We start from the raw sequence: 16,398 nt of genomic DNA, 5'->3' as shown, positions 1-16,398 counted from the left end.
TGCAGGGCCAATCAGGGCAAAGCTGGCTGCACCCTGATTGGCCCTATTCCAACTTGGACAGCCGGACACGTCCCACCCCTAGGCTGTTTCATAAATATATAAAGGAACAACAATGGATAAAGATTGTTTTATTGGGAGTATTTTAAATTGATAATGTTTTTTGTTTTTGTTTTTCGTCTTCCTCCCCTGCTTGAGAGGAACGGAGGCTGCAGGAGACCCCCCTGGGGAAGGGGCTGTGTGTCTGTTCAGAGCTCTCCTTTATAAGGAGCCTGCAGTTCTTCACTATGGGAAAGGTGTTGAGTGTTTCTGTGAGAAGGGAAGAAAAGGGGAATGTTGGGAAAATGAGGGGGAAATGATTCCTTTTAACTGCAGTAAGCCGAGGAGGCTGGAGAGGCCTTTACGGGACCAGTCACAAAACAAAAGTTGGGGGCTTGTTGTTGTTGTTAGGTGCTAAGTCGTGTCCGACCCATCGCGACCCCATGGACAATGATCCTCCAGGCCTTCCTGTCCTCTACCATTCCCCGGAGTCCATTTAAGTTTGCACCGGCTGCTTCAGGGACTCCATCCAGCCACCTCATTCTCTGTCGTCCCCTTCTTCTTTTGCCCTCGATCGCTCCCAGCATTAGGCTCTTCTCCAGGGAGTCCTTGCTTCTCATGAGGTGGCCAAAGTATTTGAGTTTCATCTTCAGGATCTGGCCTTCTAAGGAGCAGTCAGGGCTGATCTCTAGGACTGACCGGTTCGTTCGCCTTGCAGTCCAAGGGACTCGCAAGAGTCTTCTCCAGCACCAGAGTTCAAAAGCCTCAATTCTTTGACGCTCGGCCTTCCTTATGGTCCAACGTTCGCAGCCATACATTGCAACTGGGAATACCATAGCCTTGACTAAACGCACTTTTGTTGGCAGGGTGATGTCTCTGCTTTTAAGGATGCTGTCTAGATTTGCCATAGCTTTCCTCCCCAGGAACAAGTGTCTTTTAATTTCTTTGCTGCAGTTCCCATCTGCACTGATCTTAGAGCCCAGGAAAATAAAATCTGTCACTATCTCCATTTCTTCCCCATCTATTTGCCAGGAATTGAGAGGGCCGGATGCCATGATCTTTGTTTTCTTGATGTTGAGTTTCAAGCCAACTTTTGCACTCTCCTCCTTCACCCGCATCAACAGGCTCTTTAGTTCCTCTTCACTTTCTGCCATTATTGGGGGCTAAGAAATAATAATTTCTTATTGAATGTCACGGTGTGAAGAAATGGTCTTAAGAGATTGTGAGATGGCCATTGAAATTCACAAAAAAGAAGGGCAGGAGTGTTTCCCCAGAGAAGGAGGCCCCAGAGTACTCGTAGAGAAGGTCTCCTGTGTCAGCGTCGAAAAAGGCCACTCGACCCCCAGCGTAGTTCAGACACACGCGGACCCTCTGCAGCCCATGGCTGCCGTTCCACTTCCCCAGAAACCAGATCCCTTCCTCAGGCCAAAAAGGGATGTTTACCTTCCTCCTCACAGACTTCCTGGCCACCCCCACAATCCAGTCTTCCTCATTTCCCACAAGGACTTCCCAGAAATGGCGGCCAGCTGTGAATCCCTCACGGCCCAGGACAACAGGAAAATGGTCAAATCTCTCAGGATTCACGGGCAGAGCCTGAATTTTTTCCCCAGCTGCAACACTTTTCAGATCCTCAGACAGGATGAGGATGGGGTGGGCTGTGTCCGGATCCAGGGTCACATTTGCTGCTGGGGGGAGAAGAGAAGAGAGAAGAAGGTTCAGCTGAGAGAAGAACGCGGACCTGATCCTCTTGCGAGTGTCTCTCTTGAGCCCCTTTCCTGTGGGTCCCCCTGACCTGGGGGGTTGTTCAGATATTTCCCCAGTGGAAGCAAATTCAGGAATATAACGGGTGCTATGACGCAGGCCTGCACGGTGCCTTTCCTGGGTGCTGACCCCCCCCCCACTTCCCGGTTTGACCTTGAGAGCCAGAGTGGTGAAGTGATTAAAGAGTAGCAAACTCTAATCTCAATAGCTGCGTTTGATTCCCCCCTTCCTCTCCATGTGCAGCCAGCCGAGTCACCAACCTCCAGGTGGGGGCCTGGAAGTCTTCAGGAATAACAACGGATCTCCAGGCACCAGTCAGGAGGACGAGGGGGAAAGCAGCAGAGACCCCAAACCCAGTGTTGTGACCAGGGCCAAAACGGAGGTCCAGAATGGGTTGGAATGGGGTGCAAGCCAGCTCCCCTCTCTACCCCTTCACCACATCACCTTTATAGGCGAGGAGCACTGCCAACCACCTTCCCCTTGATTACCTGGTGGCAGGAAGGCTCAGAGGCAATTTGGTGCCTGGGCAGGAGAGGGAGAGAGAGAGGGAGAGAAAGGAAGGAAGGAAGGAAGGAAGGAAGGAAGGAAGGAAGGAAGGAAGGAAGGAAGGAAGGAAGGAAGGAAGGAAGGAAGGAAGGAAGGAAGCCTTACCAGGTACCACAGGATTGCTGGGACAAACTCCTGGGTTCTTGAGGCCCCACAATCAAACCTCTAGGAAGACTCCTAATCCAAGAATTGCCAAACTCCAGGTGCAGCCTGGAGATCTCCTAGAATTGGAGTTCAATTGCAAACAATAGCGGTCAGCTCCCCAGGGGAAAATGGTTGTTTTGGAGGGGGGATGCAGCTCAACTCCAGGCAAGAGGGATCAGTCCCCCTGAATGAAAGGGCTGCTTGGGAGGGGGGATTCTGTGGCATTGTGCCCCATGGACCTTCAGGGATGCCAGCCTCCAGGGGGGACCTGGGAATCCCTTCAAATGGCAGCTCCTCTCCAGACCAGAGCTCAGTTCTCCTGGAAAAAATAGCCACTTTGGTGGGCTACTGGCCCTCCTACCCGCCCCCGTCTACACAGGTCACCACTGATCTACCTTCCTTCCTCCTCCACCACCATCCAGTCACCTCATCGCCCCCTCCCCCTCCCCATGGAAAGCCAGTATCTCTGGGGCGCCCATCGTCCCTCACTCTGCATTCCCACCTCCAAAACACCATTCCTTCTGATTTACCTCTTCTCTGTGGCTTTCTGCCCCCCCCCCAGAGCTACAAAGGTGGAATCCTCAGGAGAAGGTCACTGTGGGAGTGTTAATGGATCCCCAGCACAAAAGGGGAAGACTTTATACTTCAGGGGGGAGGGAAGAGGAGGGGGGAGAGAAAAAGGGGGCTATTTTCAAGAAGATGGTGGAGAGGACCTTGAGAGGTGGAGTGAAGAAGGACAGGATGGGTGTCTCCAAGTGCATGCCTCCCCTTTCAAAGTTCAGGGGGTTAAAAAGGGCAGCAGAGCACTGAGGCAGCAGCCTCCCTGGCTGCACAGTTGGCTGCCTTCTCAACACCCACTTTTAAAGTTTGGTGCTGACGGGGAAGATGCAGGTGCCCCAAGGCAGCCAACTCCAGGGGGTTCCTGCCCTCTTTATCTCCGTCTCTCTCTCTCACACACACACACACACACACACACACACACACAGACCAACACCACATACCTGCTTTTAAATTCAGGGCCGGCAGGGAGAGTGCTGGAGTTCCAGGACACTCAGCTCCCCTGCTCCCCCCTGCCCTCTTCAGAGGGGAGGGATGGGGCAAGGCGGCGGGCAGCAGTGGGTGCACAATGCCATAGCACCCAGATCCACTCTTCCCAGGCCCTCCTGTTCCTCCTTGGAGGGGGGGGAGGACAAGGCGACGCACAGCAGCAGGTGCGAAACAATATGGCACCCAGCTCCTCTCTTCCCCGGTTCTCTTCCTCCATGCAGGGAAGGGACGGGGTAAGGTGGTGCTCAATGTCATGGCACCCAGCTCCTCTCTTCACTGGCCCTCCTCCTCGGACGGAGGTCCATGGGGCACAATGCCACAGAAAGCATAACCAAAATAGCCCCCATAATAATTTCTGTGCTTCACAGAGTAGGGATCTCGGGGGATGGAAGGACATTGGGATTTACATTCCCTTGAACCTCTTGTGTACGAACCAGATATCTATGACATCTGGAAAGAGTTGGATGTGTCAAGATATCGCTAGAATTGATAGGCGAGATGGAAATAATTCTTCATTCAACAAGAGATTACAAGGTTGAATTCTATGTTAGACAAGGTCCTGATGGTCGCAGGCTTCAAAAAGTGATTGGACAAGTCCATGGATAAATCAGTGGCAGCTAGTTGAAGTGACCAAAGAGAACCTTGAAAGGACGCAACATCTGAGGAAGGCCTCAGCCTCTATCCCCTGTTGTTAGACCTCTAGAAAACTGGTTGGCCACTGTGTGAGAGAGGATGGTGGGCTAGATGGGCCACTGGTCTGATCCAGAAGGCTCTTCTTCTGGTCTTCTGAGATGAAAAGAGGAAGGTCATCCCCTCAGAGCTCCCCTTCTCTGTTATTCTGGGAAGCCCTTACAAGTCTCATGAGAAGAAAGCCTTGAGGAACTGGCTGGGTAAGATTTTGGTGGACGAAACAGGAGTCTCCCTGCAGAGACTCCAAGCAGAAGAAGACAGATAGTGAGGTGAAGCTTTTTAGATCAGATATAATGGATTAGTGCACTAAATCTAATAAATAATAATATTCAATTTACCTTTCTGCAGGGGAAGTTCAGAATCGAGAGTGTCTGAGGAAGCAAACGGAACAGAAATTAAGCAGAACGGCTCTTGCATAAACCACAAATCTTTCAGCAATAATATCCATTAACAACATATTTGTTTTTTCATTTTATCTGAAGGACCAAGGAGAAGCTACTTTACTGCTACGTTAGTGCTATTAGTTCCACTGAATTCTTATCAGCTTTCATCTATTTAAAAAAGTAAATCTGCAGACTTTCTCCTTGTGGAGATATAAGGGGGAAGCTTTGAACCAAGACCTTATTTCTCTGCAATGAAAAGCGCTAGAGCCCTTTAATCAGTCCCCATGATAAAGGCATGTTTGTATGGCAACGATATATCCACCACCTGATTGGTCCACCATGGTGAAGGCTCCCAATAGGGAGTTGCCACTTGTCAACAGAGGGACAATGGGGGATCTGCCCCACCCCCAGCCTCCTCCTCCCTCCCTCCCAGAAGAAGAGCTGGCTGCCTCTGATAGCTCCCATCACAACTGTAAGCCAGGCCAGAGAGTGGCATGGCTGGGAAAGATAGGGAGGCTTGGGCTGCTGGGTTGCCCCGAGTGCCCATTGCGGCCTCTGTGCCTACCTGTCCGCCCAAGATCCTGGGGGTGGGATAAGGGGTTCAGCACCCACCCACTGCAAGCCCTAGGGTGAGGAGTATGGCCTTTGTGTGGTCCCACAGATTCAGGTGGCTGCATATTTCAACTTATACCTATGCAATGAAAAAGGCTAGGAATGTCCCTTTAAAAAGATAATAATAGATTGTGAAACCACTTATATTGATTAGTAGTCCATTAACAATTAGGAGGAAATGCTCTGCGTGTGTGGGGAGGAACCTGTGGGAATATGTCGCAAAAGTGTAATCCCAGAGGGTTGAGTAAAAGAAACTGAGGAAAACTGCTGACTAGGTAGACGCTCTCTGGCCACTGCCAAGGCCTCTCTGTCTTCACAAAGTAATGAAGGCATCATGGAAAACTGCTGCCAGCAGAAGCAGCCACAGACTCCCTGGCAGGGGGTTGGCATCTAAAACAACAGGAGGGGGGATCCACCTGCGCTGTCCTTTTACAGATTAGAAAAGGGAAGGAGGGAGGCCATTTCTACATCTCTCATTCCGAATTTCATAGAATCATAGAATCACAGAGTTGGAAGGGGCCATACAGGCCATCTAGTCCAACCCCCTGCTCAACGCAGGATCAGCCCTAAGCATCCTATAGCATCCAAGAAAAGTGTGTATCCAACCTTTGCTTGAAGACTGCCAGTGAGGGGGAGCTCACCACCTCCTTAGGCAGCCTATCCCACTGCTGAACTACTCTGACTGTGAAATTTTTTTTCCTGATAACTAGCCTATATCGTTGTACTTGAAGTTTAAACCCATTTTGGTCCAAAAGACTTGGCCCTCCTTAATTCAAATGCAATACAAGAATTTATTTATTTTCATATCATGTCTACACGGCCCGAGGTCAATACTCCCGAGGTCAATACTCCAGAGCCGTTCCTCCCAGAAGTAAATTGCTTGCTGTATTTTTCTCCAGACATTCTTCAAGATGTTCACGGCATCAAAGAGAAATTGGCCAGGTTTGTTCCTCGGGCCATTCTAAGCAGAGGGAAACCCTTAAAAGCCACCAGACTGCAGTGGACTTGGAAGAGGTCCCTCTGCTGAAGGGAGCCCTGCCAATCCCCTGGAGGCCATCCTGTGGGCCCAGCTGGGACACCTTCAAGCTCATGAAACACTCAGTACAGACAGTCACTTTTTTTCAGGGGGGGGGGGAGTCTTCCTTCAAGGACTCAGGAGGGAGTCTGTATTGAGTAGGGACGTTCTGGCCTCTCCTTCATTTTAGAGGCCTGTTGTGCCCTGACATCTCACTTCAACCACACCTGGGCACAGAAATGAACAATGTAAACATTGTGAGAAAATGCAGAGAATGCAACAGGGTGCTAAAGCCAGAGAAGGAAGTTGGATCAGGAATTGTTCCATGGTGAGCTAAAACAACCTTCTGAAGTGGGCATCTCAATTCCCAGATCGCCTGGCCCTGCCAGTGTTACAGGTGACCTACGTGGTTCTATTTTCACACCTGGCCTCACCTAATGACCTGTCTCAATCCCTAGCAACTCTTCTACATTACCTTTCAGTTGCTTCAGGGCTCCCTCCAGCAAGTGGTTGATGTCACAGAAGTCCCAGATCCTCCACTTCAGTGCAAGAGGAGAAGTCACAGGATATGTAAACCTCTCATATTGTTCATACCTGGAGGGAAATAAGGTGCTGGATCTCCATCTATCCTGACCAGGGGAGCAAAGAAATGGGGACAGGACTAGGCAAAAGGACCAAAGACATGTGGAGGCCAAATCAGACCTCAAGAGGAACAGGATGGGGGCGTCCACTTCAAACTTCCCTTTTACATCCCCTGCTAACATCTGTCCAGGGAAAGGAGTAGAAATCTACTGGGCTTGTAGAGGGAAGACAGGTGCATGAGAACCACAGGGGCCCTGCTTTAGTGCTCAGCCCTCCAGCTGGCTGGGTGGTCCTGGGGGTTTCCTTTCTTTTGCCCCCTCACTTCTCTAGCAGAGCTGTCATGAGGAAGGGAGGATCAAGTCAGCTCCCCTGAACTCCTTAGAGGAAAGGCAGGATGGGGCAGACACACAAGAAAGGGCCACATGATGCTTTGGAGCATGTTTCTGTACATGGGTCTGTGTTCCTCCACAGATTGCCTGAGCCTGAAGGTCCACTTTCTCCACCTGCTCCTCAGATCCATCCCAGCTTCAGGGGAACAAGGAGGGAGAGATCCACTCACCTCTGCAAGGTGTTTTGGACATCCTGAAAGGGGAAACAGAGAAAAAGAGAGAAGTGGAAATTCAACCTCTGCCACAGGTCACCCTGGGAAGACCCCTCAGACCCTGGAGAGAGAGAGGGTCATTCTGGCTCTTTTTTTTGTGTGTCCCGCTCAAGGACAGGAGTTGTTCCTTCAGGAAGGGGGAGAACTTCTTCATGAGGGAACAAGATCAGCAGGCAAAGTGAAGCCTTCTCAGAGGACTCACGACAACAGAGTTGATGACTCAGTGGTGTACAATATAGTCCCACCCTCACCCTCCTTTTGAAAATCTTGCATCCAGCCCTCATTTCTGGTTGTGTCAAAGATATCCATGTGAATCAGGTTTTCCTCCCGTTGGTCTCACACAAATGCTCAAATGCCTCAGGGATTCCTCTGTCTCCCACCTTTTCCTGCAGCTCTCTAACTGTTATATTAATAGCCATTTCCCCATTCTCAACCAGTGGGCTCCCCAGGCTTTCTTCAGAGTCTAGGCCAAGCTTTCTCAATGTCAGAACCCCCCCAGACTTCTAATCTGGCGAGCCAGGTTCGATTCTGCACTCCCCCACATGCAGCCAGCTGGGTGTCCTTGGGCTTGCCATGGCACTGATAAAGCTGTTCTGACCGAGCAGGGTGTCTATTGTGAGGAAAGGAAAGGGAAGGCAACCGTAAGCCGCTTTGAGCCTCCTTTGGGTAGAGAAAAGTGGCATATAAGAACCAACCCTTCTTCTTCTTCTTCTTTCTTCTTCTTCGCCTGACCTATATGCCCTGATGTAACCCAGATGCCTTCATTTGATACCCCAAAGTTGATTTCCTGCTGTTGTATTTTATGCATACTAACCTCCCCATACATTCCTCACGTCCTATCCCTTGTTCCCCTCCCAGTTTGGTTCCCTTGAAGCCTGGACTGTTATATCCATGTTATGACTCCCTTTGAATTGTGCCTGGTTCAAGGGGAAGGGGAGCCCCTATATTGCCTACCAGAAAGGAAACAAGGCCAGGGGACCAACATTAATGGGGCCCAGTGGCTTCCAGCCCCAGTAATGGAGGCACAGGAAGGGGTTGCAGGCAGCCTTCTCCCCCAGGGGACGCTGCCTGTTCATGCCACCCCCTCACCTGCAGGATTTCACTGGGCGACTGCTGGCACTTCTCTTCCACCTCCTGGATGAGGCTTTCCAGAGCAGAGAGGGCTTCGGAGAGTTCGGCCAGGTGCTGGTCTCTTTCCTTGGCTATCTCCTTCTCCATCTCTTCCACCTGGGCCACAAGATGTTTCTCTTGTTCCTCCAGAAACAGGTGCAGTTGCCTGAATTTGGCTGCTGTGTCTTGCTTCGCTGCTGTGGTTTGCTCCTGAGATGGGAAAGAAGAAAGGCAGGCTGAGGTCAGGAACACAGCTGATCTCTGAAAGGAAGAGGGACTTCACCAGAAGGGCCAAAGGTACACTTACAAGCACTTCTCGGCTTTCCTTCTCGAACTTTCCTTTATATGTCAGAATTTTTCTTGTCTCCTTCTCCAGAATCTCCAGGCGGTTGCATAACTGGTCCTGGGGGGAGAGACCCAAAATGGAGATTGGGCTCTTTATAAAAGGCTACTATAAAACAGATGAAAAGTAAAACTATCACAAGGGGTCCAACAGGATATAACTTGCAGATGTTGGGAACGGGATAGTTAACCACATTTGCCAAATGCTGAACACAGTTCGCTTCCTCTTGGGAATGGGCCCCATTCTCTTCTGAGACCCCTGACAATTGTAAGGATGTTCCCAGTGCAGATGCTGCTTCAACAGGGAGATTTACTCGGTGCCAAACATTACACTCCCCTGCCACAAGGTGGATTCTTTGCATCAAAAACTGCTATTTGCAGCCACTGGATCCCTATATTGTGTTAACATTCCACCAATGTGCCCAGTAATGACAGCTTTCAAATGAAACTGCAAAAAGCTGATAGGTGAAGGGTGGTTCTGGAATTCGATACTTTCATTTCCACACTTTCCCAAAAACACCTCTTTTGATACCATCTGGAAAGAGTGATCCAAAACAGGTTTGAGAAAAAAATTACATCAGACCCAAGGAAAATCAAGAAGTTGAGCAGAAAGACCACAATGTCCTCGTAAACTCAAGGACAACAACTGAAATCAGAAAAAGGCTCTCTGTGTAAGCACGGGGGGAGTTTTAACCCTGGTGGATCCGGAAACTGAGATACAGAAGTCTGCTGGCACAGGAACGTTTAGGCATGAAGTGAGTCCATCTCCCCAAATCACCCCATACTGGCCTTGGCAAGGAGACTGAAAGCAATTTCAAGGGGACCAATACTCAGTTTTCCCCCAAAGGCTGAAACTGGAGGACGTTTCCCTGCCAAGAGACCAGAGAGAAGGGAAGGATCCAGGGCTCTTCCACCATGTAGATTTCCTACCGTGTACTCTTGGGAGGCCTCCTCGAGAGGAAGCATTTTGTGATCTTGGTGCTCCTTGGATCGGTCGCAGACCACACAGATGAGGGCTTCATCGTCCTTGCAGAAAAGCTTCAGCGGCTCCTGGTGCTTCTGGCAAACTTGGCCTTTTCTGATTGACAGGACTGCCTGGTGCCCAAAACAGGAAACAGGATTTGTTTCACTCCTCCTCCTTTGTGATCTAAAACTGTAATATATATATATACTGGATGCTGTCAGGTGTAACCCTAGGTGTTTGTTGGGGGCAGGAGGTATTTGACCTGTGGGAGGGAGCTGTAGGAGGGGTCCTGGGGAATAAGTTCTGAAGAGGAAAGGGAGAGAGAAGCCATCGGGGTCCAAGAGAAGAGGGGGGCTTGCAATCTTACTGTTATTTGAGATTCCACTTTTGGAGACTGGAGCATCTGGGAGTTTCTTGTTTTTTTTTATTCCCTCCCCCGTATTTTACCCCCTGGCCATTTTCCCTGTTAGGAAGGGAAGGTGAATCACCTGGAAGGCTGCTTTGTTTTTCATCTCTCTCTCTCTCTCTCTCTCTCTCTCTCTCTCTCTCTCTCTCTCTCTCACGCACAAACACACACATCCCATAATGTCTTCCCTCAGCTGGAGATCAGTGTGATGTAACTACAAAATTCACTTTGCTCATGAATTTATAATGAAGCCTCTTAAGAAGAAAAAGGTAAAATGCTTGCTTGTTCAAAACTGCACACAGATTTTTCGAGACTCTTAAGCACATTGAGAATGGAAAACTTTTAGCTGCACCCAAAAGCCCTAGGAAGGATGAAGCCGCAGCAATATTCTTTTCCACCTTCTGTTTACCACAATTAGGAGGGCCTCCACACTCTGTTGCAAACGAGGCCATGGTTTGTGTCCCCTTTCAACAAATAGACAGCCTCTCAGCACACTCTAAGGCAGAAACTGCTAAAACCCCAAGTAGGGGTGCACACATAGATGTTTCTTAGAAGCCATGAGACATGCTCCTCCTCCAAGGCCTCCTCCTAGAAACATCTATCTATCTATCTATCTATCTATCTATCTATCTATCTATCTATCTATCTATCTATCTATCTATCTATCTATCTATCTATCTATCTATCTATCTATCTATCTATCTATCTCACTTAATATTTCTGGTAAGGCCTTGGAGGAGGAGCATGTCTCATGGCTTAAGTGCCACTCAGCATTTAACACCCACTCAGAGCGGCTGTCCCGCCCCGGAGTCCCTCCTCCTTCAACCAGCTTCACTTTGTGTCCAGTGGCCAGCCAATCACCTTCTGTTCCCCACCCCTGGCCACCCCCTCCTCCTTCCACTTCCCTCCAGGCTGCAGGTCCTTGCTGCTTGAGAGCTGCCCCTGCAGGTGAGTGCCCTGCACCATGTCCAGGTCCTGGGGGGAGAGAGAGGCCATCCGCAGAGTTCTTCCGCCACCCCCCCCCAATCTAGTGCCTGTTGTATTCCTGAATGCAATGGGCTTGGCTCCTAGTGAGTTTATAGGTTTGAGATAGATGTTTCTGTGAAATGGGTCAATGGTTTAACCTGCACATTTCGCCAAAGTAGTTTAAAACTGTGAATTTGATTGTCAATAAGCTAAGAGCAGAACTTTATACAGGAAAAGACTGTACAAGAAGCTACTTTGATAAACTGCAGCCAGGCAGGTGTGAAATGTACCTTTGCATTATTCTCATAATAATTTTTTTTGTCTCTTTGATATTTCATGTAGGCATTGACCCCTGCTGAGGTGGGCACATAGGCTATAACACCCCCCCCCTCAGACAATGAGGACGGGGCAAGGGAATGCAGGTGGGAAAGAATATATAAGGGAAAGAAAAGATTCCTGAGGATAAATTGAGCTGGCTGATAGATGGCTTTTGCTCCTCATGTGAAATGCATTTCATATGACAGAACAGAATTTGAGGGCTAACTCTTTGCCTCCAGTTTTATTATTCTTCAGCAACGCCATATGGATCACTAAAACAAAAACAAGACTCCAGTTTGGATGCGACATGGAAGTAATTCTAGCCCCATTCTGATCATCAGAGCTGCCCTGCTGGGGCTCTGGACTTTTCCTGCATTTGGTATTGTGTTTTCTCAAGTGTTGGCCTCAGTTCTTCACTACTCAGGAATTGTGACACTTACAAGCATGTTTTGGCATTCCAGTTCTCTGTCTGCTTTAGATGCCAGAATTTCCTTTCTGCCGCCAACTCACCTTCGGTGTTCTCCGGCGGCTGCCATGGCTGGGGCTCCCCCTCGGCGTGGCACTGCGCAGCTGCTGCTGGCAGTGCTCCTCAGCGGGCGATGGGAAATCAGGGGTGCCGGCGAGAAAGCAAGTGGAGCAGGGGCTCAGGCAGCGGCGACATCCCTCGACTACCCCCTCCCCGGCCTCAGTAAAATTGTCAAGCATTGATTGGTCCCCGGTGATAAACAAGGTTGGGGACCACTGTCCTAGATAACCTTTTTATAAAAATAAAGAATGAACATTTAATTTTCTCCTGTTTTGGAGTGGGTGCTGATTAATATTCCAAGGAAGTACACATGTTGTTGGTTTAAAAAGGGAAAATGGGGGGTGGGGGGAAATGTAGGCCTACTAATTACCATTGTGCCTTTTTAGGGTTGCCATCCTCCTGTTGTGGGCTTGAGACTTAAATGTGGGATCTGGCAATCTTAAAAAATCTGTTGACTGTGTGTTAATTCCTTTTGAGCTGGTCAGGCACCCAAGTCCCACCTCATGCCCGATGTATAATTTCGGTCGGCCCTTACTGCCTACCTTATACAGATGAACCACTTCTTCCAGGTTCAGAAAAGAGTGACCTCTGTGTTCTGGGGATTCCTTACAAATTTGACACAGGAGCTTTTCATCCTCCTTGCAGAAGAAACTGAGTTCATGTTCGTGTCTTGAACACAGATCTTGTTCTCTTGGTTGTGATGCAGGCGATAGATTTTGTTTTATTATTTCTACTAAGGCTGCCAGCTGCCAGTTGGAGCGGAAATTCCCTCTCTGCATCTCCGCTTTGCAGACAGGACACTCCAAGTCTCCAAGTCCCTCCCATGTGTCACAGTAGTCAGTGATGCAGCCCCGACAGAAATTGTGCCCACAGTCCAGGGTCACCGGCTCCTTCAGGAACTCCAAGCAGATGGGGCAGCAGGCTTCCTGTTTCATGCTTTCTAAAGATGAGGGTGACACGGGTGAGGATGATGTGGCCATCTTGGATGCTGTTTATGTGGCTTGGCAGGCAGAAACGGTACCTTTGTGAGGCCTATAAAAAGGACAGCAGAGGGAGAATGAGCGGGAGAAAGGTTGGATCTTAGGTGGGAAATGAACATTTTAAAAAAAGGACAGGTCAATGAATATTATTTTCCATTGGGATATTTTAGGGACTTATTGAGAAGCAGAAAATTGTCTGTCAGCAAATGACTGATGATGTCGAGGTGTGGAGAGAAGTGGATTGGTAGGAGTACTGAACACAGTTATAGTTCAAGAGCTGGATAGCTCTCATACCACTTCAACACAGATCAATTCAGCCAATATGTATAGTTTGGCTTAAGAAAGGTATCGTAAACCAACCTTTCTTCAGTTTTAGATGTCTGTATTCTGAGAAAAAAGAGTTTTTGCATTTTAGAATAGGCTGTATTTTTTGCACCACCAAAATTATTACAACAAAAAGATATGGATTGTATCAGGGCAGTAATTATACCAACCTTTTTTTAACCTTTTGACCATGGAGGAGCCCCCCAAATACTTTTTCAGGCTTCAAGGAGCTCTAGAAGTGATGTCCGCTGGCCATGCTTCTCTGCCACATCCCCTGGAAGTGACATCTACACCCATGTTAATAGGCAGGCTTGAGGAAGACATGATGTGGTTTAAGGCAGGAGTGAGTGTGCAAGCTCCACCTCTCCAAGGTGCAGAAACCGTGAGGGAACTCGCACTCAGGATGGGGAATAATGGAAGTGGCCACGGACCCTGGTTGAAAATCCTTTTTGACATTCAAAACAGAAAAGAAGAGATTTTACATTTTCTGACTGACTTATAAAACATGAAGAAAGGGGCTCCTTCTCTAACCGAAAAAACAGTCCCTCCTGGTCAAAGCCTAAAGAACCTGGAATTCTCCCATCATGCATCTCTACAGCTTCTGTGGGGGTACAGGCAAGGAGGCAAAAGCAAAAATAGAGCAAATGGGGAGCCTGTTCCTTTCAGATGTCATGTCTTTGCAGTCTCCTTTTCAGGACCTGCTTTGTTATACTGCTGGGGAAGAGGCACTATAAAATATCAAATAATCTCCAGGAGCCTCAAGCTTATCTCTAGGCCTTGGGTGGCTGTGTTGGCACACCTGTGGGGGAAATCTCTCTCTCTGTATATATATATATATATATATATATATATATATATATATATACAGCACACATATTTATATTAAGAAACCTTAAGCTGAATCTTCACAACAAAAAAACACCACAGGAGAGAGGCAGAGAGAAGGAAGAATGACAGTTAAACTGTCGACCCACAGAGGGAAGGGGCTGATTCCGGAGCAGGGCTCTCCAGCCCCTCCCTCCTGGAACCTTAGAGACTCCAATCAGGCCCCAGAGAAGGGGTTGTTTTACTTTTCATTGGAAGATGCCACAAATCTTTGAGTATATATAAGTTTAAATATAAGTTTAAATATAAATAAATAAATAAGATTGAGTCAAGCCTGGGCCCTCCAAATCAGGGCGGAAAACACCGTAAACACCAATAAAGTGTGTTGTGACTTTAACTGGGGTTGCCAGGTGTCCCCTGGGCACCGGCAGGGGAGGCGGGTAGGGTTGCCATATCCAGCTTGGGAAACTCCTGGAGAACTGGGAGTAGAGCTTGCGGAGAACAGGGGCCCAGTGCCACCGAGCTCACCAACCTAAGCCTCCATTTTCTCCCAGGGAACTGTTCTCTGTAGTCTGAAGCTGAGGTGTAATTCCAGTAGCTTCCCAAGCCCCACCTGGAGGCTCACGACCCAAGCTGTAACCTAAATATAAGGCCAGAAGAGAGGTGTAAATGTATTAGGGCTGGTAGAGGTCTCAAGGACTGTGGGCTCAGTCTGAATCCCCCCCCCCCCGTCCTCCATGCACTGGGCTCCCCAGCCATTCTGTCCCCTTACCTGCTTGTTGTCTCAAGGTGATATCAAGGTCAGGCTCTGAGGGGCACACAATATAGCCTTCCCCTTAGGTGTAATTTCCCACTCTTCCTTCCCCTCAGGAGGGTCAGAGAAGGCAGACTTGTGATCCCCTCAGCAGCTGGAGCCCCCCCACTCCTCTTGCTCCTGTTCCTCTTGGCTTTGTGCAAAAATGAAAGCCTGCAGTGGTGTTTCAGTCTCTTTCACGGCTGATCCACAACCACCTTTGAACAGGTAGTCCTTATTGCCTCATTTCCTGGCTTAGGTAATACATTAACAAATATATTCATCAAGGCATGGACTCTAAAGGCTGAGTCATTTCAAAATGGTCTTTGTATAGAATTGTCACAGCTTGAATGCTGGCATTTCATGGCCTCTCCACCCTACGGTGGGCTTCCTCCATGTATTCGGCAGGGCATGGGGTAGACCTGGCCTGCATGACTGCAGGGTTGAGGATTTGTTGTTAATTGACCTGGCACTACGCAACCTCAGTGTCAAGCTGGGTTAGTTACCCTGGCCTCTCATGTCTCTTAAGCCCCACGGACACAGCTGATGCAGTTTTTGCATGGTTTCTGCAAAGTACTCTGAGACCCTTGTGCAGCCAGCCTTGCACTCCTGCACCTCGACTATTGCTCTTTGTCTTCCACGTCCCACGTCCTCCTTCTCCTCCTCAGAGTGGGGAGATGGGGCAAGGCGGCACACAATATACGCTGCCCCATAGGGTGCTGCACACTGAGGCACAGGTCTGCTTGGCCCCCCTCCCATCCAAGGTGAGGCAGGGCCACTTACCACAGAGGTGCTGACCACGGAGGCCAGCTCCTTTCCCTCAGGGCCAATCTACTGTAAATGGCTGAAACAGGAGGCGGAAAGGAGGAGGAGAGCTGTCCCCCCTTGGCTTTCATTGGGTGAATGTTGAAGAAGAAGAAGAAGAAGAGTTGGTTCTTATATGCTACTTTTCTCTACCCGAAGGAGGCTCAAAGCGGCTTACAGTCCCCTTTCCTCTCCCCACAATAGACACCCTGTGATGGAGGTGAGGCTGAGAGAGCCTTGATATTCCTGCTCGGTCAGAACAGTTTTATCAGTGCCGTGGCGAGTCCAAGGTCAGCCAGCTGGTTGCATGTGGGGGAGTGCAGAATCGAACCTGGCATGCCAGATTAGAAGTCCACACTCCTAACCACTACACCAAACTGGCTCTCCTGGCAATGAGGTCCAATCAGGTCGTGAGTGTTTGTTCTCTCAGCAACAGCCAATCAGATAAGGGGTGCATCTGCAACATACAGTTCCCACTTGACAAACTGAAGCCTGTTTTCCGTTGCATTAGGATAACTGACCTGTAGGGTTTCAAATGGGTAGCCGCGTTGGTCTGAAGTATTGCAATAAAATCAGAGTCCAGTAGCACCTTTAAGACCAACAAGGATTTATTCAAGGCATGG

At 49.0% G+C, this 16,398-nt stretch overlaps 1 protein-coding gene across 4 annotated transcripts; it reads right to left on the bottom strand.

Annotated features, from left to right (window-relative positions):
• Window positions 1-112: 112 nt before the first annotated feature.
• LOC143834299 (E3 ubiquitin-protein ligase TRIM7-like) lies at window positions 113-15,888 on the bottom strand. Of its 4 annotated transcripts, none has more exons than XM_077331011.1 (11): window positions 14,951-15,888; window positions 14,711-14,818; window positions 13,524-13,798; window positions 12,592-13,081; window positions 9,800-9,964; window positions 8,835-8,930; window positions 8,507-8,737; window positions 7,376-7,398; window positions 6,710-6,828; window positions 4,563-4,595; window positions 113-1,718 (listed from the first exon to the last, which is right to left on the bottom strand). In XM_077331011.1, exons 4-11 carry the CDS (start codon window positions 13,027-13,029, stop codon window positions 1,249-1,251), a joined length of 1,575 nt encoding a protein of 524 aa, XP_077187126.1. In that variant the 5' UTR covers window positions 13,030-13,081; window positions 13,524-13,798; window positions 14,711-14,818; window positions 14,951-15,888; the 3' UTR covers window positions 113-1,248. The 4 variants fall into 4 exon arrangements, with proteins under 4 accessions (XP_077187126.1, XP_077187123.1, XP_077187124.1 ...); XM_077331008.1 differs by having other exon boundaries at window positions 113-1,721; window positions 14,951-15,886; XM_077331009.1 differs by lacking the exon at window positions 14,711-14,818 and having other exon boundaries at window positions 113-1,721; window positions 14,951-15,886.
• Between the last annotated feature and the right edge of the window lie 510 nt (window positions 15,889-16,398).

The sequence above is a fragment of the Paroedura picta genome, chromosome 3 (assembly GCF_049243985.1).
Source record: "Paroedura picta isolate Pp20150507F chromosome 3, Ppicta_v3.0, whole genome shotgun sequence".
NCBI lineage: Eukaryota > Metazoa > Chordata > Lepidosauria > Squamata > Gekkonidae > Paroedura > Paroedura picta.
Note: the sequence above shows the minus strand (reverse complement) of the source record. Positions and strands in the feature narration are given on the sequence as shown.